General features: G+C 41.3%; 1 protein-coding gene across 1 annotated transcript in view; it reads right to left on the bottom strand.

Annotated features, from left to right (window-relative positions):
- The window catches only part of COL24A1 (collagen type XXIV alpha 1 chain), a 418,688-nt gene that overhangs the window by 103,512 nt on the left and 289,285 nt on the right, over positions 1–25,891 (bottom strand). Inside the window, exons 27-32 of the mRNA XM_073593602.1 lie at positions 19,947–20,000; positions 19,767–19,820; positions 15,554–15,607; positions 15,420–15,464; positions 13,786–13,830; positions 7,172–7,225 (exon numbers count right to left, since the gene is read on the bottom strand). Of these exons, the coding sequence (XP_073449703.1) occupies positions 7,172–7,225; positions 13,786–13,830; positions 15,420–15,464; positions 15,554–15,607; positions 19,767–19,820; positions 19,947–20,000 (306 nt within the window). The remainder of the gene's footprint in view (positions 1–7,171; positions 7,226–13,785; positions 13,831–15,419; positions 15,465–15,553; positions 15,608–19,766; positions 19,821–19,946; positions 20,001–25,891) is intronic.

Genomic DNA, 25,891 nt, shown 5'->3' with positions numbered 1-25,891 from the left:
TTGTCAGTAGATGTGCATTGCAGCAGTGCCTGATTGGCTACCTCTCCCTTTAAAATGTATGAAAAGATAAAACTTTAAATAATAAAAAAAAACTGACAGGGGCCCTACCCTTCCATACTCTATGCAAAACTGAGAAAACTTTTGTTTTTCATTTTGGATAGTGAAGAATAGGGTTACAACCATTGTCAGTTTTTTTTCCATCTCTGTCTCATTAGGGAGATTTTTCTTCACTTTCTGTCCTGTATTTTCAAAGGGAAGGGAGAAGACAACCACTTAAACAATGGTCACGGGATCACATATCTAAATTGTAGAATTTCCCTTCTACACCTGTATTCCTGTTTTGGTAGCAGCTCAAAATTTGGGATTTAACACCCCCCCCCCCCCAATTTATTCCCAGGTGATCAGGACAATTAGGGTAAATCTCCCAACTCGGGACACAGTTATAAAACCAGACAGTGGGGCCATCCAACAGCATGTGATTTAAGGGCCTATTCACACTTTTCCATTTTGATGCAGAAAAATATTTCCATTTTGCCACATAAAAATGCATTTCCAGTACAAATTCTATTCTTTCCTATGAGGCTATAGATAAAGTATATGGTCCAATTCACACCAATACATGTGAGGCACCAAGCCCGAAGTAACACACACAGAGCAATATTAATCAAGCCTAATAGACAAAATAATCTTGTGTACACAGTAGGGATTGACCAATATCGTTTTTTCAGTGCCGTTAAGATACCGATATTTCAGCCACCTCTCCTGCCGATAGCCAATATTATGTGCCGATATTATGTGCCGATATTTTGCACATTTAAACTTTTCAAAAGAAACAACAATTTTATGCACAAATCTGGTATAAACTGAACATGGGTGGGTGGCTGCTGGCTGGCCTGGCTGGCACCTTGTTGTGGGTGGATGGCTGCTGGCTGGCCTGGCACATTGCTGTGGGTGGGTGGCTGCTGGCTGGCTGGCCTCAGTGGCCTAGCACCTTACTGTGGGTGGGTGGCTGGCCGCTGGCTGGCCGGCTGGCGTGTTCGTCCGAGTGTCGAGGCGAGGCCTATCAGACTCAGAACGTTAGGCCCAGTGCGCTGAGGCGTAATGACGTTGTGTGCATGTGCCATGCGCCCCTGCACACTGGATCTGCAGGCTTCTGGGCCCTAAAAAGATAGCCGTGGCCCACAGAGACCAATATCGGTAATATCGGTCTAGTTTGTGACTGATACCGATTTTTCAGAAAATGCTGATATCAGCCCCGAATAATCGGCCGTCCCGATAATCGGTCGATCCCTTGTACACAGGCATTGCAACCAAACACAGGCTTTTAAATCTGAACGCAGTACAGCCCAAGTGCATGCGTACAAACGCATAAAGGCTGAGTTTAACCAGCTTTGCTTGCAATGCCAATGCATCTCCAATAGGACAGACTGTATGTATTCAAAGAAACTAAATGCAACCCAAATCAGGTCAAACACAGCACCTGAACTGTGACCCCGTTGTAACATTGAGGTAAATTGGAATCTGATGGTCTGCATTTGATGTGTGCTTCAAACATTTGCAAAACACAGGTGAACAAGCCAGTGTAAACAAACTGTTATGCCCCGTACACACGGTCGGACTTTGTTCGGACATTCCGACAACAAAATCCTAGGATTTTTTCCGACGGATGTTGGCTCAAACTTGTCTTGCATACACACGGTCACACAAAGTTGTCGGAAAATCCGATCGTTCTGAACGCGGTGACGTAAAACACGTACGTTGGGACTATAAACGGGGCAGTGGCCAATAGCTTTCATCTCTTTATTTATTCTGAGCATGCCTGGCACTTTGTCCGTCGGATTTGTGTACACACGATCGGAAATTCCGACAACGGATTTTGTTGTCGGAAAATTTTATCTCCTGCTCTCCAACTTTGTGTGTCGGAAAATCCGATGGAAAATGTCCGATGGAGCTCACACACGGTCGGAATTTCCGACAACACGCTCTGATCGGACATTTTCCATCGGAAAATCCGACCGTGTGTACGGAGCATAAGAGTGATATCTGGAGGAGAGCAGCATTAATGTGCTATTGGCCTCTGAACTACTGCCTCTTCCTTGTGGGTTGTATCTCCCAAGCTTGCAAGCTGTTGGCAGCATATATATTTATTAAATATTTGTATTGCAATTTCATTTTTTAACCTTAAAGTGTTACTTAACCCACAACAGTAAAATCAGTCTGTATATGCAGTAAAGCATGCTTGTTATACTCACTGTGGAATCTAAGGGGTTAATCCTCTGCATTGTGTAAAAAGGCTGCTTGAATCTGTATACACAGATCCTCCTCTTCTTTCAAAACATGTCCAGAAAAGACAGAGCCTTTGGAGTCAGGCTGCATATACTCACTTTGGTGTGTTTTGAAAGAGAGTTTTTTTTTCTTGGCAGAGTGCATGTGATCAGCACAGGGCCAATCAGTACTGTCCAGACAGAGAGTCAGGAGCCCTGCAGCCTCATAGGACAGCTCAGTGCAGTATGAAAACTCCTCCTACAAGCTTCACTAGGAACAGATAAAAGTCACAAGACTGCTATATACTGCTGATGTGAAAATGTATTTAGCTGTTTATATTTACTAAAACTATTGCATTTCCATGTTCTGTGTACTGTGGGTGACCAGATTTAGTGAATGCAGGGTCCTGGGTTTAGTAACACTTTAACTGTTTTTAACTATTTGAATTTTCAACTTTAGCTAGCATGGCACACCATACAATAAAATGCAGGGTAGCATTTACTTAACCAATAATCCAAAAGTAACTCACAGAAACTATACTAAGGAAATAGTTTTATGACCTTGTTCTGGAAATGACAGTTGCCTCACTGGAATCATGGTCAAGGCATGACTTATAATCTGTGTTTTTGTTTCAGGTTGCTGACCAAAGGAAGTACTGAAGTCTATTGATCAACATGACTACCATGACATTTTTTAAAAATGATTTTCTACCTTAAAGCCTCATACACACGATCGGATTGTTGGCCAACAAAACCGTGGAATTTTGTCCGAAGGGCGTTGGCCCAAACTTGTCTTGTATACACGCGGCACACAATTGTTGGCCGACAATTACGAACGTAGTGACGTACTATGCGATTTTTCAGCTCTTTAGCGCCACCCTTTGGGCTCCTTCTGCTAATTTTGTGTTAGTAGAAGTTTGGTGAGTGTTGATTCGTGCTTTTCTTTTTGAGTTTTTTATTTAGCGCTTTTCAGTTTGTGCTTTTCATTTCGTGCTTTTACGTATGTTTCTGAACGGCTGCTCGTTAACCAGACATGTTGCGGAATCGGAGGAGATAATGTGTTATTTATTATTGGCCTTGGAGTTATTGCTTTGACATTATTTTTTTGGTTGAATGATTTGATTTGGTATATTTTCTATATTTTTGGATGCATTGAATGCACTTTTTGTTTAAAGTGTTAGTAAACCTATAAGGCAAAAGGCATAATGAGCTAGTATGCAGCGCATATTAGCTCATTATGAAATACTTACCTTTGAACGAGGCATCGGCAGGTGATCTCGGTCCACACCGAGGGAGCTGACATTTTACTTCAGCGTGTCCTCCGGGTATCGCGGCTCTGGCGCTGTGAGTGGCTGGAGCAGCGATGTCATCACTCCCGTGCGTGCGCGGGAGACTTCTTTCCAGCAAGGTCCGGCATCTGTCAGACCAGTCAGCCGGGAAATAAAGAGCGCATGTGCCGCTGAAGTCAGCGGCTGCATGCAAGGGGAATATCTCCTAAACCGTACAGGCTTAGGAGATATTCTTTTAACCTACAGGTAAGCCTTATTATAGGCTTACCTGTAGGTCAAAGTAAAAAAAATGGGTATACAACCGCTTTAAATTCTATTGGCAGAAAGCATGTCTAATTTTATTTTTATTTTTTTAATGCACAATAAAAAAAATTGTGTAGAATAATACTTGGCTATGTGTTTTACTTCAAATGACAGTTTGGGAGTAGGCAGTTACATTTAAAAAGATACAATGTAAAATTGACAAGGGACACCAACATAGTTGTATCTTTGATCTTAAAAACTATGGGATAATGGTGTTGTGGTAACTTGCCCAAAAAAATAAATAAAAAAGCATAATAATATTATTCTTGATATCACTAGAAAAAAAAAGCCTTTGAAAATGTGTTTGCAATAACTCCATCAGTATCACCAGCAAAGCAGCTTCATTATTATCCCATTAAAGAAAGTGTATGGCCTCACAGTACAAAATAAACAAGGTATATCTCAATGATATGTACCATCGTCCAAATTAGTTGAGAAGAATAATTTAGGAGTATGGGCCCCACCCATACTTACCACCCTCCTTACCGATCATCATGTCCTTAAATATCATATACGTGATACACCAGAACTGGTGTTTCGCAGGGCCAAATCTCTTAGAGACTGTTTAATTAGCAGCTATTATAAACTCAATTCTGTTGATACCCATCAATCTTTTGGTACCTTTCCATGTGGTCAATGTTCTTTCTGCCCATGGATACTTTCATGCACCTCTTTCAAGTTACCTAATGGAGAACTCTTTACTCCCCATACGCTGGCCCAATGTGACACCATTGGCATCATCTATCTTATGCTTTGCACGTGTAAAGCATTCTATGTCGGTAAGACAATTAGGGAGTTTAGACAGAGAGTCAGTGATCATGTTTATTATTCAACCAACGGTAAACTCACTACCGTTGGACGCCATATTGGTTTATACCATAAATATGATCCTAAAGCTGTCGGGTTCCTTGCATTGGAAGTGGTACCACCTGACATTAGGGGAGGTGACCAAGATAAGATATTACTACAAAGAGAAGCCCTTTGGATAGAAAGGCTTAATGCTACTGTCCCCCACGGACTTGAACGAAGTAAATTCCTTTAAATCCTTCCTCTAACATACCGGTAATCGCCCCCCCATTATCTGATGTCCAGTTTGTCATTTTGGGTCAATTAATCCCCTGTCAGCTATCCAGCTCGCTCTGTTTCTCACCCATGATTGTTTTCCCAATCTTGGACCTTATAATTTGAGGACATCCAATCCTCTCCGGTTATGTTTATCTTCTTTGCAATATTTAATAATGTACTCTATGTTCAATTTTATTTATGTTCATTACAATGTTTTCTGTAACGCCTTTGATGTCTTTATATGCTGACTGTTAAAAGACCCTTTGGACCTTTTGCCCTCTGACTCTGGGTGGGTTTGCTGGCAATTGGCTCCCCTGGCTCCGTCTATCTTCCCGGCGATTGGTAGGTTCCCTGGTGGCCAGGTATAGGCTCTCCCCCTGGTGAATGCTTCCCTGGCTGCTTGTACTCGCCTCATTTGGGACCTCCAGGTCCCACCCCTTTGTGCAGGCTCGCGTGCGATATCGCACGCGCGCTCTGCCTGGGTACCGCCCAGTGGCTTGGAGATGCGCATGCATCATGTGTGTGTCATTCCCTGTCCAGCGGCTCTGAGGCCAGCACACAGATGCGGATCCTTGACCCCGTGACGCCGTCGGACGCAGATGCCGGCGCCGATCTCCGTCACGAGGTTGAAGGGGATATATATATAGCAGTCTTATCCCGCTATAGATCTAGGCCAGCAGGAGACCCAGACAAGCCCTTGAACATAACATCACTGGTAAGCTTTGTTTATATGTATAAACCTGTGTTTGGCTGTGTTTGGCCACACCTGTGTAGGTGACAGATGGCCGCACCATACTTTGCCACTATTAGGCCTATTCAAACCCATGATGTCTATATACCCCCATGGCTTTTGATCTCTGGGCTCCATACACAGTTTTCTCTTTTGCCCTCATCACAACCTTGTTCACAAAATTTGGTTGCCTAGTTTGTTCACTTATCCCACCTACTATGTGTTTTTTATGGATGTTTTTCTGTTCAACACTTCACGGTTTTGTTCCACATTCACCAGTAATATGCTCACTGTGAAATTTTCTGGTACTCATTTCACTTAATCCCCCTTTATGTCTCTACCCCTCTTTCCTCTGAATTTCCTACCCTTTGTTGGTCCTTTGGACTGCTTTCTGTCCCTCCCTTGTACCTCATGCCCTCTTCACACCTTATCCCCCCCCCCCCTCCTTATCTCTCCGTCACTCCATTTATCCTCAGTTCCCTCCCTTTTTCTATCCCCAATCATGACGTGATTTTCCCACACGCTGGTATGTTCCTCCTCATTTTGTTGTGCTGTCTTTCTATCATCCCATTATATGTGACTGACACTTACATTGATCATATGATTATCCATCCTCATACTATTCTACCTAGACGCTGGCTGGTGTCTTATATCCCCTTCCCAATCGCCGGGGGAGGCTTAGCCGGGCTGCCTCGTTGCTGCACACCCTCCGAGGCTCGGGTAAGCAGTTCTATTATTTAATTTCACCCTCCCCATTTTATAATTGTGTAAAAATCCTCTATATGGTACTTATTTTTGTATTCTGATCTATATTTACAGATGTATTGTCCTGATGAAGCGGTAAACCCGCGAAACATGTTGAAATATCATGTCATTTGAACCTTTTTAAATTATATGTTTTGTTGTCCTGTTGCTATTTTTTGTATGAATAAATTTTGTGAAATTTTACCAGTGATTCGTATTATATAGTTATACCTCCTTTATATGTAACGCAATAGTCCACTTGCCTTTCTTTCCTCGGTGAGTCTGGGGTGGGGCCCATACTCCCAAATTATTCTTCTCATTATCCCATTAAAGAAGAAGAGAATTGTGCACTGCATTTGGAGATTTCATAATCTGCCACGTCACAAATGTTAATTCTCCATTACGAACGCTAGTTATCAAGACCGACCGCTTCTGTTTCCGAGCATGCGTGTTTTGTCCGACTTGTGTACGACAACACACATTTGTCCGCGGAAAATTTGAGAACCTGATAGCCAACATTTGTTGACGGAAAGTCCAACAACAATTGTCCGATGGAGCGTACGCACGTTCGGATTTACCAACAACAGCCTGTCATTGAACATTTCCCGTCGGAAAGTCCGATCGTGTGTACGCGGCTTAAAGGTGTCCACACACATTACAATTTAATGGATGTTAAAGTAGTTTCCATTTTTGGTAAATTTAAAGAAGCTTTGCTCATCTTATCCGATAATCAATATGTACTGAGAATAATATCCAAACTTATATTAGGAACATACTGCTTCTCCAGGAGGTCCTGTATCACCGCTGCCTCCAGGTAGACCAGTTGAGCCCTGGATGAACATGCAGGAAAGAAAATAAAAATTATTGTCATACAGCATTACACATTTGTCAACAAACATATAGCATAACCATTACACTTTTTTTGTTACGAGTCTGGACTATAATATATTTTTGTACCAATATGTCATGCACTGTTTGTACATGCATTTTTTTTCTTCAATAAACCAAGTTTAAAAAAAAAAGTGTTATATAAAAATAGCCATGGGAAACAGAAGGTCGAGCAACAAGAGAATGAATCGGCAAATTGGTTAGATGTAATATAAACATATTTCTATATGAACAGTGTGTATATATCATTTAGGCAGTCAACTGCTTGCCTGGTGTTCAGCTTTAAGATGTCTTGGAAATTTTAAGCCAGGTATGTCTGGCTTTGTAAACATAACAGAAGATGAAATTCATCAAGTATCTGGAGACAGATTGGCAGGTGCTTCCTATATCTTGTATAACAAATAATGTATCAAAATCAGAACATTAAGACTTCACTGTTGAGAAATAAGAGGAATCTATAAAATGTGGGTTTGGGTACAATGTCTGTTTTATATCATACTTAAATTTATCATTTTGTCCTCGCTGGAATTCATTCTAACCCAGACAGTGCTTTCATCAGTTCCATATCTGTGCTAGCACTGAAAGATAAGGAATGTGACTGATTTGCCCAATATATAAACTTGAAGACTTTTTTTGACTTTATGATTGCAGAAATCAATCTTATACATATCGCAAAGTCTTGGATATCTCGTTACCAACATTCGTTCGAACAGTGCAAAAGTTCATGAGTCACAAGCACATGTGACTATTTCTCCAACTAGTTTGGTGACAAATCTGACTCTAATTATGAGTCATCTAGGAATTTTAAAAGGGAACATCACATTCGTTCCATTCATATCACTGCTGCTGTTTAGAGCATATCGGGGTTGATTTACTAAAACTTGAGAGTGCAAAATCTGGTTCAGCTGTTCATGGTAGCCAATCACTTTCTAAATTCAACTTGTTCAGTTAAGCTTTGACAAGAAAAACCTGGAAGCTGATTCGTTTCTATGCAGAGCTGCACCAAATTGTGCACTCTCCAATTTTAGTAAATCAACCCCAGTAACCCTTAAGAACTAACACTATCCCAAAAATACTGGAACTGTGACTAAAAATACCCTTTGTCACTTTACCCATTCAGCAATACATATAAAGCCACCTCTGACCCACTAATACTTACCACTGCAGAGCTCCCCTGTCTTCCATGCGAACAGAATAACTGTCCTTGGCTGATGTCAGAGCCCAGACTGAGCACTGACATCACCTCTGTCATGTGACATTTCTCAAACTCCCCTATACCCTCTCAGGTCACATTCTCCCCCCTATCCAGAAGCACAAGATATTCTGAACAGGAACTTCAGCTATAACACGTTTTTAAAGATTTAGGGAGATAACAGCTGACCATCAAAGTTATAAGTGACTTTTTATTAGGAATATAAATGACCACTTAACTGCTTACCACCAAACTAGAGGAGACTTTTCTTATGGGGAGCATTAAAAGGCATCCACTACTAACCACCAGAATAATGAGGGTTTTACTAAGGAACATAAAAGGTTACCACTGACCACCAATAAAGAGAGGGGCCCCATTAGTGGGAGTATTAAAGGCCACCTTTGACCATGGTGGTGGGGGGTTATTAGGGGTAAGTTAACTGCCGATCAAAGATCTATAACAGGCTTTTTATTATAAAGCATAAATAGCATCCACTATTAGCCACCTAAGAAAATACATTTTTAAACAGGCACATAAATGGCCACATAACTGCCAATCTAGAGGCGGCCTTTCCTATAGGGAGCATAAAAGGTATCCGCTACTGACTATCAGAATAATTGAAGCTTTACTTGGGAACATAAAAGGTTACCACATGACCACCAATGAAGAGAGGGTCCCGACTGGGGGGGAGTATTAAAGTCCACCTGATCGCTGATCAGCAACATAAGACAAGGGGGACCTAAAAGGCCAGCTAACCACAGATCACCAGTCGGGGGGGGGGGGGGAGTTGGTGTTATCACAAAGTATAAAAAGCATTCACCACTGAGCAGCAAAGTAAAGGGAGATTTTTTTGGAAGCACAAGTTTGCCAATGACCATAAACGCACAGTTTGCTGCAAAGAAAAGTCTATGTGAGGGGCGATGTTGAGCAGAAAGATCCTATTAAGCTTTTGCTCTGTGGCCTCGTGATTGGTAGTGATACCCCCAAACACAGAACTTCACTAAACATATTTGAATGGGCCTGTAACTGCCTGCCATTACCTTCTGCAGTAAGTACACTGCAGCTGTATATTGAATGCCATTGTTCCATGCCTGCAATCGCTGTGTCTGCAATTTCTGTTTAACTGACCTTCCCCAATATGACACATCATATCATGATATCATTTCAGCTGTGCTACACATGGTTGAATATCAGATGTTTCTGTAATTTAGCAAACAATATTCCATCTACTGGTCTGCAGCACATGTGCATGTATTTGTCCTTCCTCCACATCCCTTCTCTCTAGAGAGTCCAAAAGGAAAAGTGATCTGTTTGCTTTTTAATTACAAACCTAATGTGGGGATTTTCCATTCTTGTGTACAACCTTCCTATCCAGCAGCGTGCCATTTAACAACTAATGTGGGGAAGAATGCTTAAATGTATCCATTTTACCAAGATTTAAAAAAAAAAAAAACACTTTTATCATTTACTCATGATCTGTGTGAAAACTTTAAAGGGAACGCATAGTTTTTGTAATGTTTTTAATAAAATGCATTTTTACATACAACTAGCATAAGTACCGTATAAACTCGAGTATAGGCCGACCCCAATATAAGCCGAGTAACCTAATTTTACCACAAAAAACTGGGAAAACCTATTGATTCGAGTATAAGCCTAGGGTGGGAAATGCAGCAGCTACTGGTAAACAATGCCCATCTGCAGCCTCGCTGCGCCCATCTGCAGCCTCACTGTGCCCATTTGCAACCTCACTATGCCCACCTGTATCATCAGTGCCCATCTGCTGCCTCACTGTGCCCATTTGCAGCCTCATTGTGCCCATTCGCAGCCTCATCTGCAGCTGCACCTGTGATAACTAAAACAGCAGGTGTCTCCCGAGTGAGCAAAGCTAAGGAATTATCAGTGTGTTGCCTCTCTTTTAATGTGTAGGCTTTTTATCTGTGAACTAAGTTCTTCAATAAAACTGTTAAAATCCAACTTCAGCTCTGACTTACTTCTACACTGGACGTGGCTGGTTCTTGATCACCCTTGGTAAAAGACCAATCAGGCCAAACACTATAGGGTATAATGGAGATCCCAGACAGAAGCCTGTGTCTACAGACATTAACATTGGTTGTTTCTCATGGACAGCAGTGAGAAACACTATACAGTAATGATAAACTAATGGGTATGGACCTCAAGAAGTCATATTAGCATCAGCATCGCATTTATAGCTCAATATAAAAATATCCACAATATGTTGGGACTTCAAAAGTTCTACAACAAGACCTACATAACTAGATAAACATCAGTTAAAATAAATCAATTTTCGTGTGTAACAATAAGAATATTGTGTTACAAAGATTTTTTGGGCTATTACAATAAATTAGGCTCCAAAATGTATCCATACATAAAAATAGAAATGCTACCCCCTAGATTATGTCATAAGCATGTCTATTCCATTTGTTTTGGAGATCTCCCATTGGTAGGCATGCAACTCATTATCATCATTATGAGCCTTGTTGCATACTTTTGTAACATTAGATTGGATACACATTTGGATGACATTAAATCGAAGAAACTTTAATTGCATTATCTTGCAACACGAGATGAAATAGATGTGTAAATGTAAAGTCACTATGCCCCCTGGATTCACTGAAGCCATGCAGGGGCGTAATTAGAATTCACAGTGCTCCATAGCAAACATTTGATGTGCCCCCCTCCCTAAACAGAAGAAAAAATGCCACTGAACTACAGGCATACCCCACTTTTAAGTACACAATGGGACCAGAGCATGTATGTAAAACGAAAATGTACTTAAAGTGAAGCAATACCTTTTTTTACTTCTAGGCTGCAGTGTGAGTGTCAGGGGCTGTAGTGGGGGCTTCAGGGGCTGTAGTTGGGGTGTCAGGGGAACACTCACAGGAAGAAAATGTAAATAGGATCATCTGATCATCTGATGCGGGGGGGGGGGGTTGCTCCAATCCATCCCCCTGGACATCGCGTTGTGCACAGAGGACACTGGTGCTGTGGAGAGGCTGGATGGCGTTCTGTGGCTGACAGAGAAGTCAGAAGAACCACCGTGTGGATGTGATGTCACCGGAGATGGGGAGGCGACCAGGATACACACAGGAAGAGCACACTGGAACACTGGAGGCTACGTGCTCAGAGATTCAGTTCCTTCTACTGCGGCTGCAGGGCACGGGACTTGTGAGGCACTTTACGTACACTCGTGGGTATGTCCGTACTCGCAAGTGTATGTAAAGTGAGTTTCCGTAAAGCGGGGTATACCTGTACACACAAAATCACTGCAGTCATGTGGCAGGGCCTGAACTACAGCAACTACAGCAAATATAAAAGCAATGGAAAGGAAATTTTATATGGCCCATTCACACCATAGCATTGCAATAATGCTCATGGTCCAAGTTTCAGCAACAAACTATTCCTATTTCACACACTGATATTTATTTAGTTATGCAAAGTCTTGTTGTTTCATATTGCACCACAGAGTGATTGATAGCTGTCATCTCTCGTGGATGGTAGTGGGGAACACCATAAAGTAAAATGGAGGTCTCAGCTGGATTACAGACATAAATACCTGTCAACTATTTTGGATGGTGGAGTGTTAACTGTACTGTGGCCCTCAGGCTGGTTTCAAACCATATGCCCCCATCAGTGTAATGTGATCATCATGCATAAGGGTCAGTGTACACAGGCACTTTTGATTTGCTTCAGACATGGGTTAGTAAATAGAAATGAGCTCCAGGCTTAGGCTGAATTTCACCTGTTTAGAAATGTGGGCTTAATCCAAACTTTTGGGATGTTTGTCTGGAATTGCCCATCCAAACATACCACAATGCACTGCAAAAGTGTAATGTTGGCCAAGGTCATGCACCTGACTTCTGGTCAGGTGCAAGACTGGTCAATGATGGTATTTTTTTTTTTTTCTAGAAATTATTTTTTATTTAATTTTTGTATAGTAAGCAGGTGGTAAAAAATAGAGCATGGGGGCATTCCCCAGCTCAAAAAAACAATAATAAACACAACTCTAAAGACACTAGATCCGTATCTGCTCAGCACAGTGAACAGGGGTATATAGGACAATATCATCACTCAAATAAAAGGTCTCCAAGGGACAGAAAAGGCATTCCTAACACCCACTTTAGCAACAGCTCAATAAGACTAAAGCCCCGTACACACGGTCCGAAATTCATATGGTAATTTTCGTACAATGCCCGATTATCTGATAATATTACCATTAGTATGATCCTTTCGACAGTTGATTCTGAATTTTTGGACGAAAATGTGCAGACTATAAAATTGTTGTCGTACGCGCACTCACACGTCCGATTTTTGTTTAATTAGTATGGTTTTCGTCCAAAAAAACTCGCAAGAGCAAGACTATGAATGCCCAGAAACGAAAGAATACATACAAAACGATTCAATACATTACGTCACTTCTGAAGTTGTATTCTGTGATACGAGAATTTTCGTATGGTGAGTAACCTCTTCACTTTCGACATGAGACTAGCATGCAACAAAAAACTAACGAACGTTCGTCCGAAAATCTGATCGTGTGTACGAGGCTTTAGAAGCATTTTTGACCTAACACCAAAAGGACTCAGATGCCAATAAAAAGCTGGGTGTAAGAAACCCAGAAAGTTATTATGCGTTAGTAGAAGGGGAATCAAGCCCAAGGTCCTATACTTTTTTTGAGGCACCCACAAGACAAGCAGGTGGCCTGGTAAAGGGGCACAACAGTATTATTCAAAGATTTCTAGAAATTCAAGATAGCTGCATCCTTTGATTTCCATTTTAGGGTGAAAGCCTTATGGCACCTCCAGCATCGGGAAGAAACCTCGGGATACATTCTATGGCATCAAGTAAATCCTGTGCAGTATTTTAAACTGGATCAATTTGTCTCGACTAGTGACTAAGTGTGAAAAGGGGTAATCCCACATATCTTCCCAGTCTTCATCATCAATATCAAGAATATCCGCCTGCCATTTGGTTCAAAGACTCTCCATGCCAACATGAACTGAAGGCATATAAAGTCAATGATGGTATTTTGCAGAGAACAAGGAAAAAATCTGAAGTAATGCTAGAAAAATTTGCTATTATTGGTCCATTTTTCGCAAACCTCACCCCTAGGCATTATTGTTTTTTTTTTGTTTCTAGGGAATTAGCTAAGCTAAGCACATAGAACAGCTGACTCCAACACAGGAAAATAACATTCAGATATTATTTTTTGTTGTAGCGTAAGCAACACGCGTGAGAACAAAATTACAGTATGTTACAAATTAGTCGTATAAACATTGAAAAAGTCATACTTACAGGTTTTCCTTGTTCGCCTCTCTCTCCAGGATTACCAACTTTCCCCTATATACATATCAATAAAACACGAAATAAGATATATTTCTGCCACCAATGTGATTTGCATATAAATATTATATTTTTATGACAACTATTCTGCTTCATATGAAGCTGCATCACTGTGTTAGAACACTACAAATCAATTTAGGAATCAATTTGCATGCTGCTATTATCAGTACTTATCATCAGAGATAAACAGCTTTGCACCTTTTATTTGAGTCTTATACAGTAGTCATCATCAGGAGGTGGATCTAATTAAAGCTAGCCACAGTTGATCTGATAATGATAAGTGTCGCTCCCCAATTACAGAATGACTCTTCAATATCTACATGTAAGAAGGTGATAACAAATGCTTCAGGCACCTGAAGCGACTTATTATCACTCAGTATGATTTTCCAACTCTTGTAAAGACCTGATCATCTATGCCAAGCCTTAACCATGTTTTGCCTTTGCTTAATTCAGCCAAATCAACATAATTAAAATCTATGCTGCTTAAAGCATTACAATAGCCACTGCTGCAGATATCTTCCACCAGATGTCAACGTAAACATTAGCTACATTATACAGCACCTATGGCGATAAAGTGGGGTATAGTATCTATGGTGGCCTGTGTCGGTGGTAAATATTTCCCAGTAACAGTGGTTACCAAGGCAGTGAAGCTCCCCAATGGGCATTCAGCAACAAAAAACACTTTTTAATACAACAGCGGCAAGTCAGAACCTCTATCAGATTTTTATAGCTGCAAAAAGGGATTGAATATTTTGGGTTTTATTATATCAAAAGCTCTAATAATTTAATCTCCTGCAGCTTTGCAGAGTAGGAAATTATGACACACTTTACTTAACTTTGTTGGGTTGAAATAAGTACAGGGATATGACTGACCACATAGAATCCCTATAAATAAAAGATTGCTATAATTGTCCTTGTTCCTGTTGGGAGCAGTGATGAGCTTGGCTGTGTTCAGACTAGGATTTAAACCCTTGCTTGCGAGCCCACAAAGAAGTTGTCACCTCTACGGGCCAATCATCTGTGGCAGGGGAAATCTATACCCCACAGCTGCATGTATACAGGCCCCTTGATTGGGTGACAGCTTCCTGGTGGGCACACGTGAGTTTGGATACTAGTCTAAACACGCTCAAGCTCCTCCCTATTGGGGAGATTATGCCTTACATCTTATCCCATAGACAGTGGTCACCAGTACAGAAAGTAAGGGGAAATCTCAGCAATGGAGATTCAGGCAAAAATAAAAAATGGCTACACTGAGCTTTACAATGAGCTTTGCAGCTAGACTCACAAGGCTGTGAATCTTGACTTGCCTTTCCAAAGGGTTATAGTCAGGGCAGCCTATAAACTAAAGGTAGCCATATGGATCTAGTGAGTGGAACAGTCAGATTAGGAGACACAAAGAAGGCCAACCATATCCTCTGAGAAAGTTTAAATCTAAAATGTTCATGATTGACTGCAATCTAACTTGAATTTTCAGGTTTGCTCAACACACATAAGTCTATAAACTTTATCTCTCTACCAGACAGTCTTTACTGTTAAGACTGGTGTGAAACAGATAAAATTGATTTCAGTCACTTAAATGTACTCACTATACGGCCAGGAAGTCCTTTTTTGCCAGGATCCCCGGTTTCACCCTGGAGGAAGGAAAATTAATGAGCAGAGATTAATCACACATTAATATGACAGCAGACAATTCAGTGACTGTTGCATAAAACTTCCTTACTTTCACCCCTTGCTGGCCCTCTTCTCCTGATGGACCATCAGGACCCCGTGGACCCTGAAAAAAAAGGTAAGTAGATATAGCAATAACATTTTAGGAAGTGTATACAATTGAAACTATAGCTATTGCAGACTATCCAACTGCTATGGGGCCCAGCACTGCTTGGTTACAAAGTTATATAGGCAGTTGGTAATAGTATTTAGAAGATACGTTTGAGAACCTCTAAATGACCGGTATGAAAATGATTAGTATTTTGTATCACTAATGGAATTACTGTAATAGCATGATGGAGTCCAGGGGTTCACATTAAGGCAATTTTCAGCTTGGGAAAATAATAAAACATTCCACTCCCCAGCATCACTAAAGTGAGGGGAATTACCTTCATAGATAGCTATTAAAGGATATTTACAATCTGAACTTTGGTCCTCCCCTTCATGTGTCATGACTGTTAATAAAGAGTAACTAAACCCATCAACTGTTTCCCAAAATGGTTACATTTAAGGCATGCTGTTAAATACTTGTATTAACAGTCACAGTTGCTTGTGCACTCAACCAAAATATCAAATGACTGCTGTTATAGCTAATAACATGTGCAGCACCTTGGCAGTTGAAGATAAAACAGGGGCCAAGGTGGCAGCTTCCTTGGCTGCAAAGGATAGAAGGGTTTTGTTTGCCTTTAATATAAGCAGCATAACATTTCAGTATGGGTCTTCTTTTGACAGTTAAAATTCTATCAGGAGATCCAAATTATACCTTTTTTAAATAACAAACATGCCATACTTACATGCTCTGTGGTTTTGCACAGAACAGCCCCGATTTCTTGGGGGTCCTTCGCCAGGACTCCTGGCTCCTATGCCCTTCCAAGTGCCTCCATAGCGAGCCACTTGATATAGGGGCACTCGTTCCGGCTTGATATGGAGCTGGGCTCTGTGTGTCCACTGACACACACAGTGCGTTCAGCCCCACCCCTCACTCTCTCCTCACAGGCTATGATTGACTGTACAAGGAGTCGATGGCCCCCGCTGCTGACTCCAAGTCCAATTATTATTATATTATACAGGATTTATATAGTGCCAACAGTTTGTTCAGCGCTTTACAACATGAGGGCAGACAGTACACTTACAATACAAATCAACACAGGAGGGAGCAGAGGGCCCTGCTCGTTAGAGCTTACAATCTAGAAGCGAGGGTCAAGTGGAAACAAAAAAGGTAATAACTGTGGGGGATGAGCTGATGGAAAAAATGAAAATACAGTTGTTAAGTGTGGGTAGGGTAGGCTTCTCTGAAGAGAAGAGTTTTCAGGGATCGTCTAAAAGCTAATAGAGTAGGAGATAAGCGGACAGATTGGGGTAGGGCATTCCATAGGATTGGAGAGGCTTTGGAAAAGTCCTGAAGGGGAGCATGAGAGGAGGTGATGAGGGAGCTAGAGAGCAGGAGGTCTTGAGAGGAACGAAGAGAACGAGTAGGTTGGTATTTAGAGACTAAGCTAGTGATGTAGCTGGGTGAAAGAGAGACACAGCTTTGGATCAAGATCGGGCTCAGGTAAATATAAGAGGCGGGGGGACCTAAACAAAGAAGGTTTCTTTATCTTAATGCAGAGAATGCATTAAAATGAAAAACCTTCTGCATTTACTATCACTTTAAAGGATAACAGGTTCTTACAACCACTCCAAGAATGAAACCGCCCCTTGAAGTCCAAAGCACCTATTCCAGTCTAAATATGGCTTGAACACTTCTTCATGTGCAGAAGTCATCTTATTATAATATTGACCTATTTTGTAGGAAAGTATTGTACCATGTAAGGTCTCTATCAGTGCAGAACTACACGTGGATGGAATATAAGTGATTCCTTTTATTGGAAAAGCTAATGTTTTTGTATAGCCAAAGCAAAGTGCGCCTATCCATGTTATACCTCCTTCCTGACATAACCTAGCCCAACCTCCCTTCCCCACATGCATATTTACTTCTGACAGGTGCAGCCTCAAGTGCTTAAGTGCCACAAGCGTTCAGTGTCCTGGCTGCAACAAAATCTGAAGATGCTTGGGACCTCCCCATAGAAGTTAATAGGGAGGGCCCAAGCATCTTCAGCCTTGGGTGATGGCCCCATGGAAGGCTATAGGGATCTATTGTACAGGCGTGGCTAAGATACTTGCCATGGTATGGACATAAACATGCATTTGTGGAGGGGGAAGATGGGCTAAGTTAGAACAAGGAAGGAGAAGGCAAAAGGATACCGTAACTGCAACTTGTTTTAAACTGTACTTATCCTTTAAAGCCTCAGTAGTTTTTTTTTAATGGTTGTCTAAAACGTATATATACTGTATATTTAACTGCAGTTTCTCTGAGGTTCCACTATAAATCAAGGGTGCATTGTATTTTCATGGGGGATGCCATATTTTATGAGCTTTCCATCCCTGGTTCTCTTTTGAGGTCTTACTCATGGTTGAGTGCTTCTAGCCATTGAATCTATCACTCCTGCTCTTTTCAAGTATCCATTGCCATTGGCGTGTCTTTCTCATGACATCTGGACCAGATGCGCCGTGTACACGTCTCAGTTTAGATGAGGCTATTTCTAATTTTATGGCTCATAAGTGTTTCATTTGTCTAACTTCAGAGAAGGTCATTTAATTAGTGTGTACTCTGGGTCTAATTAGGTTCTTCTTCTCTGACTCTTCACAGAACATTTTCACAAACAAATACTTCAGTATTTCAATTTCTGCTGAGCCACCGCTAGCTCTGTTTGTTGGGTACAAATAGTTTACAGCTGACTCCTAATCATGTTTAGTTATAGGAATAGACACAGACAAAATTGGAAAAAGTACACAAAAAGAGGCTGTAGTCCGTAATTAGATAATCACAATAAAAACAAAGAAATGGTCTCCTATGATGTTTTTCGTCAATCCCTCCAAGGTGCCTGGCTGTGTGGCAATGCTTTGTTCTTCAACATGTTTGTGGTGGAAAACAAAACATCCCTTACATTGATAAATGGCTCATAAACAAGATGGTGGAATGACCCTTGCCTCATACTGACCCATTTTCCTCTAAACAAGATAGGGTACCTGATCCAATAAAAGCTCAGACAAAAGCAATAAACAGTCATGATTACATTTATGAACAAAACCTAAATACAATTTTAAAGCTCATCTTCAAGAAATTACAAAAGTAACTGCTTGTTTAGTGTATGGTAGAGTTTTTGCATTGCATTTTGCATTTTAGTTTATCTGATCCTCTGGTCCCATGACAATACTCCCTCACACTTTGTTGATGAACTGTCCAAGAGAGCTATGAACCCTGGATTTGTCTTGATAATACCAGGACCTTAAACTGGTGGAACAGGGGGGAGAAGAAGCTGAGGGGGGCCAGTCTAGCAGTGCGAAGAAGAGGAGGAGCAGGTACGTAGATGTTTTTTTCTGTCCCCTAGACCTAAACGCGCAACTATGCAGCCCCACTGAAAGGGATCTTTTTTAGGTTTCCTGCAGTTGGGCTTTAAAGCATAACAAAAGTTTGTTATTTAATAAAAACACGTAAAAGTTGCAAATAAAAATAGCACATGCATGCACACTTGCAAAACAATGCGTCTTGTGACTTTTCCATAAGGTTCCCCTGCTGCTGTGTGTGTGTACAGTGCAGGACCTGGGATTTTCTATGAGCCAGCATTAGAGTGATCTGTGCTTTCCATATATATATATATATTTTTTTTTTGGCAAGCGTGTTGGCCTTCTGTGTAGGCTTTGCAACTACTGTTTTAATTTTTCTCCAGGACGGATTCATCAACTTCATGCCCAAAGTACCCATTCTTGTCTGAGTCATCACCATAGACCTTCCAAGCTTGGGTGGTCCTACTGATAGTTGAATTGAATATTGTAGAGCTCTCAGGATCATCTGATTCATTAGAACTGCACTGCTTGCTCAAGCTATGAATACAATTGCCCAGAAAGGGAAAAATTCTACAATTACTATATTTCTATGTCAGGTGAGGCTTTCAACTTCATATCCCTCACTGGAAAGCGTTATATGATGTACCCACTTATTGGACAAAATAATTTGCATGCAAGATTTATTATTCTTCATCCTGAGGAAAGTTTTATGTAATCTATAGTCTCTGCCAGGTTAAGTGTAACAAGCGTTGTGTATTCAGTGAAGCTGAATGCTGATCCTCTCAGTTCTCCAACAAACAGATAAATACAGAGCAATCTTCAGAGATCACTGTACTTACTCTTTGACCCTTTGGACCTTGTATTCCAGGTGATCCTCTTTGTCCAGCAGGACCCTGTAATAAGGTTGAGAGATTTTTTCTTTTTTGCCTTGTTGCACCTATGCATCTACATAATAAAAAGTCTATAACATCAAATCAATGCATTGTAATAACAGTTGTGATATGCTAGTTTTTACTTACTGGTAATCCTGGTGGACCAATTGGTCCAGGTATTCCCGGAGGTCCAAGATAGCCCTGAAAATAACATGTTTTGTTAATAAGTTTTCATCAAGCCAACATAATTTAACATTTAAATATCAGCAAAATCAATTGCTGAACTGAATAACTATTTAAAGAAATCCTGTACTTAATAATATTTGAGAGCTGCCATTATTGAGCTTCTAAAGGTCATGTTTAGCTGCAAGCAGCCAGGTGCTGTATGGTTACAAGGAGACTCTTTGGGTGTGGGAAGGCAGCCGGTATCTGGGTGCAGGAAACCAGGTTGTGTTTGGTTGCAGACAGACGTTTTGTGTGGGAAAGCTGGCTTTATTTGGATACAGCCAGGAAGGCTGTGTTTATTTGCAGGCAGGGTATTTGGGTGCAGGAAGGCAGGCTTTAACTGGGTATAGACAGGCAGGCTTTGTTTGGTTGCAGGCAGGTTTAGTGCATGCTGTATTTTTCTGCAGCGTTCTGCAACACAATGCATTGGAGTGCATGGCAGCAGCCTTGCAGAAGTGGATTTGGGTGCCATTCAAAGTGAAAGGAAATGCAAAACACTAACGCTTGTATGTTGCATTTCTACACGTTGTCGCAATGTGCAGATATGAACAAGATCTTAGGTTGGATGAAAATTTTAGTGCCGTAAAACACTTCTGCTACTTAAAGTTACATACATAGTTAAGTTGAAAAAAAAGACACTAGTGCATCTAGTTCAACTAGTTAAAAAAAAATAAAAAATTAAACACAACAATAGAAGGCCTCCATATACACTGTCCTATACCTACAGTTGATCCAGAAGAAGGCAAAAAAAAAAAGCCCAATAAAGCATGGTCCAATTTGCTCCAGTTGGGAAGTTGGCAAGGCCAAGTGTTTCTAAACTCAAAAACAAAAAGTGTATATATTGAAGGTTACCAGTCCTTGAATTGTGCAACTACTTTATGATTCCCTTTTCAAGCTTCTTTTCCTTTATTTTCACCTGCAAATTCTGTAAATAACACGCTTCCCATCTCTGAAATGCTACGCTCATTCCTCCACTGTATCTATGAAGGGATACCATGATTGTCATACAGACTGGACTTCATCTCTATTAGGCAGGGGACTGATGGGACTAGTAATTTACACAAGAAAGATATGAATGTAATTGCTTTCTTTTGATTTCATAGGATGTGACTAGGATACACATATTTGCTGTATTTGCTGAAAATGTTTTTAGTTTTCAAAACAAAACTAACCCAGTCACCACATCTAAGGACTGGTAAACTGCAATATATTACTTATTTCTCTGAAGGTTTAGAAACACTTTAAACAGTATATTATTATACTATACAGTATATATACTGTTTCCACAAGGTTGGGAGCATGAAAATGTCCAAAATGTCTTGGTATGCTGACGCCTTAAGAGTTCCCTTCACTGGAACTAAGGGGCCAAGTCCAACCCCTGAAAAACAAACCTACACCATAATCCCTCCTCCACCATATGATTTGGACCAGAGCACAAAGCAAGATCCATAAAGACATGGATGAGCACGTTTGGGGTGGAGGAACTTGACTGGCCTGTACAGAGTCCTCAACCCGATAGAACACCTTTGGGGTGAATTAGAGTGGAGACTGTGAGCCAGGCCTTCTTGCCAAATATCAGTGCTTGACCTCACAAATACGCTTATGGAAGAATGGTCAAACATTCCCATAGACTCACTCCTAAACCTTGTGGACAGCCTTCCCAGAAGAGTTGAAGCTGTTATAGCTGCAAAGGGTGGGGCAACTCAATATTGAACCCTATGGACTAAGACTGGGATGCCATTAAAGTTCATGTGTGTGCAAAGGCAGGCATCCCAATACTTTTGGTAATATAGTGTAGTTCCAAAAGAGTGACGGTCCCTATAAATGAGGTGCAGGAAGGTGGGCACTACTTGGGTAAAGCCAAACAAGTTGCTTGGTTGTAGGCCTGTTATATGGGTGCAGGAAGGCAGGTTGTATTTGGATGTCAGAGGGCCTGCAGACAGGATGTGTTTGGGTGCTGACAGTACAAATGACACTTTGACTTAAAGAAAAACATGAACTGTAGTAGCTGGGGCAGAGTGTACATAGTTGTGGCAGACCACATGTAGGTGATGTCTATAGGGACTCTGGGAAATCACAGATACTTAGTTCCAGCAGCCTAAATTCCGCTGTTTTTCCACATTCCTCTAGCTGTATATATCCTGCGGCAACTTGAAAAGATGTTAAATTACATTTCCATGCAATAAGTCTTGTAATGTTACCCTGGTGGTCAATGCAACTGCTTAAAGCATAAGTTATAATGATGGAAAATAATTTTGCTCTTGAATAGCTCAGCAGAAAAGTCGGAAAATCTGCAAGTTCCATTGAAACCACAAAACAATCATTACATAAGTTTCTGGTACCAGTTTCACAATGAGTGTGTTTTGCCAGAGGAAATGTCTTCCTTCTGCTACACAGAGAAACATTAATATGGTACTGAGCTCAGGACACGGTCAGACTGCTACCCTCAGCTAAATGGAGTGTATTGCCTGAATTTTAGCTTTTTTTTTTTTCACATATTGTCCTTAACTTGAGCTCAAATTTTTTGGATGTTAACAAGTTTCTGTATACCCAGAGTTTAAAAACAACCCCATGAAAAGATAACGTAGATATCATACCAGGCTTGTCTAAGGTCAAAGTGAAACAAGCGATCCGGTCACTGGTAAGACCTTGCCAACAACAGGATTATTATAAAGGGCACAGAAATACCTACTTCCATTGTGTCTCTCCCTCTGTCATTCACCAGTGATGGAATGTCATCGTATTTATCCAGACAACATGGCAGTGACACCATGGAAGTACAGTAAAACCTCTGATTGAGAGTAACTTGGTCTGCGATTGTTTTGCAAGACAAGCAAAATTTATATTTTAAATATTAAATTTGATAAGCGATGTCTTGATATACAACTAGTGTCACGTCACAACTGACTATAAAAAAGAAGAGAGGCACCTCTAAGTGTAGCAATATCTGGTTACATTTAATAAAGGTGCAAAATTTTGCAAATAACTCACATGGTTGATGATTAAGACAGGCACATCTAAGTATGCAGGCATCCGGGGTAAAGTTGTCCACATATACCATCCTTTTCAACGCCATTGATGTCATCCCTTCCACGCTGCGCTCCACGAGCGCTTCAAGCCTCACTCTCAGATCGCTCTTTTTTCCCAGACACGATTGCAGACTGACATTGGTGAGAGCCGGCGGTGCGGAGGATGAGCTATGTGGGCAGCTTTACCTTGGATGCCTGCATACTTACATGTGTCTGTTTTAATCATCAACCATGTGAGTTGCTAAATGTTGTACCTTCATTAAATGTAACCATATTGCTACACTTAGAGGCGCCTCTCTTCTCTTTTATACTCTGTAGCTCCTGCTGGATTTTGCTTCTAATCCCCTTGTAGAGGCTTCCATTTGTGGATGGACATTTTATGGTTACACAATCATATTGCTATTATCTTTTTATATGTCCTATATAGACTGAATGACTTATGAATAGTTGTGTAAGGAATCATCTGAGTTTACACTATTTCTTATGGGTAAATTCACTTTGATATACGAGTGCTTTGGATTACAAGCATGTTATCAGGATGAATTATGCTCGCAATCCAAGGTTTTACTGTAGATAATTATTTCTCTGCCCTCTACAACAAGTCTCAGCAGCTAAACTTCCCCCTGCTCCCCTTCCCAGCAGTGACTCAGCAGCCTTCTTATTTCTGATATAAATACAGAGTAGCTGCTTTGGGAGCAGGAACACGGTGACATTAGCTGCTAAGGTAGTCAACTTGAATTTGCTTCTGCTTTGAAATTTGAGGATGAATTTCTCCATGGTGCCTGCCGCTACAGAGGTGAAGGAGGGCTTGTTTTAAAGCTCATTTAAAACTTGTTAAAGATGAGCAACTCCTCTACTGTGCAGAAATGCCATTTAACCGCTTACCGACCGGCTCACGCCGATATACGTCGGCAGAAGGGCACGTACAGGCAGATTAACGTACATGTACGTTGCCCTTTAAGAAGCGGTTTGCGGGTGCGCGCGCTGCGACCTCCGTGAGTGTGATCGCGGGTCCCGTGGACCGATCTCCATGGGGATACCCGCGATCGTCTCACGGAGAGGAAAAACGGAGAAATGCTTATGTAAAGAAGCATTTCCCCGTTCTGCCTAGTGACAGGACACTGATCACCACTCCCTGTAATCGGGAGCGGTGATCAGTGTCCTGTTACACATAGCCACCCCCCCCACAGTTAAAATCACTCCCTAGGACACACTTAACCCCTTCACTGCCCCCTAGTGGTTAACCCCTTCACTACCCGTCACATTTACACAGTAATCAATGCATTTTTAATTGCACTGATCGCTGTAAAAAATGTGAATGGTCCAAAATAGCGCCAAAAGTGTCCGATGTGTCCGCCATAATGTCACAGTCACAATAAAAATCACTGATTGCCGCCATTACTAGTATAAAAAAAAAATATTAATAAAGATGCCATAAAACGATCCCCGATTTTGTAGACGCTATAACTTTTGCACAAACCAATCAATAAACGCTTATTGGGATTTTTTTTACCAAAAATATGTAGAAGAATATGTATCGGCCTAAACTGAGGAAAAAAATGTTTTTTTATATATTTTTGGGGGATATTTATTATAGTAAAAAGTAAAAAATAATGCGTTTTTTTCAAAATTGACAGTGCAAAAAATAAAAACTGCAGAGGTGATCAAATACCACCAAAAGAAAGCTCTATTTGTAGGGAAAAAAGGACGTCAATTTTGTTTGGGAGCCACGTCGCACGACCGCACAATTGTCAGTTAAAGTGACGCAGTGCCGAATCGCAAAAAGTGCTCTGGTCTTTGGGCAGCCAAATGGTCCGGGGCTTAAGTGGTTAATGGAATTGGGGATTATCAGCTTTCCTAGGATCCAGCAGGATCAGCTAAATGAGCTTGCTGAAAGGTAAAGTATTGTTTACTTTTCTCTTTGAATTACATTTTTGTGCTTTACTGAAAGCTTTTTTTTTTTTTAACAAGGGAGGTGGGGACCTGCAACATAAGTGTAAATATTCAAATGTTCATAGTCTGGCCACATTAACAATTAAAAGGCACATTTATATTAAAGTGGAACATTTAAAGAGGAACAGGTTCTGCGCTGCCCTCTTCCTCTCTGATGTCATTGCCTGCTGGCTGCTAGAACCATGAACATACAGCTGGCCCTCTGATTATGCACCGCAGAATATGCACATTTTCAGTAGATTGCCCTGAAGCCTCCTGGGATCCGTGACTTGGGTATTCCAGAGGATTGGGAGGGTACATTATTCTCACTTAAGTGATTAACCCAATCTAAAAAGGTATTTAAAAAAAAAAAAAACATTTTTCTGTGATTGCGTGAAAGAAAGGGAAAGTGGGTAAAGAGAGTGGGGGTCCACTTTAAAGTGGTTGCAAAGCCTTAAGGTTTTTCATCTTAATGCATTCTATGCATTAAGGTGAAAATCCTTCTATGCTGCAGCTCCCCCCAGACCTCGCCTCGCCCCCCCCTCACTTCTTACCAGAGCCTGATCTGATCCAGCGATGTGCACGAGCGCAGTGGCTCCAGCTGCTGTCTCTTTCCTCATTGGACAGATTGATAGCAGCAGGAACCATTGGCTCCCGCTGCTGTCAATCAAATCCAGTGACGCGGGAGTAGGGGGGGGTGGGGGCTGAGTCCCGCTGTCTGTGTCAATGGGCGCAGCAGTGGGACTCGGGTGCGAGCCCACATGGGTGCCCCCAGGGAAAGTGGCGTTCCGTGGGGGCATCCTATAAAGAGGAGGGGCCTGGAGCGCTGGCGGAGCACCCCAGAAGAAGAGGATTGGGGCTGCTCTGTGCAAAATGACTGCACAGAGCAGGTAAGTATAGGCATGT

Source organism: Aquarana catesbeiana, linkage group LG07, assembly GCF_042186555.1.
Source record: "Aquarana catesbeiana isolate 2022-GZ linkage group LG07, ASM4218655v1, whole genome shotgun sequence".
In the NCBI taxonomy this organism is placed as follows: Eukaryota; Metazoa; Chordata; class Amphibia; order Anura; family Ranidae; genus Aquarana; species Aquarana catesbeiana.
This window is presented reverse-complemented; position numbering and strand designations above follow the sequence as displayed.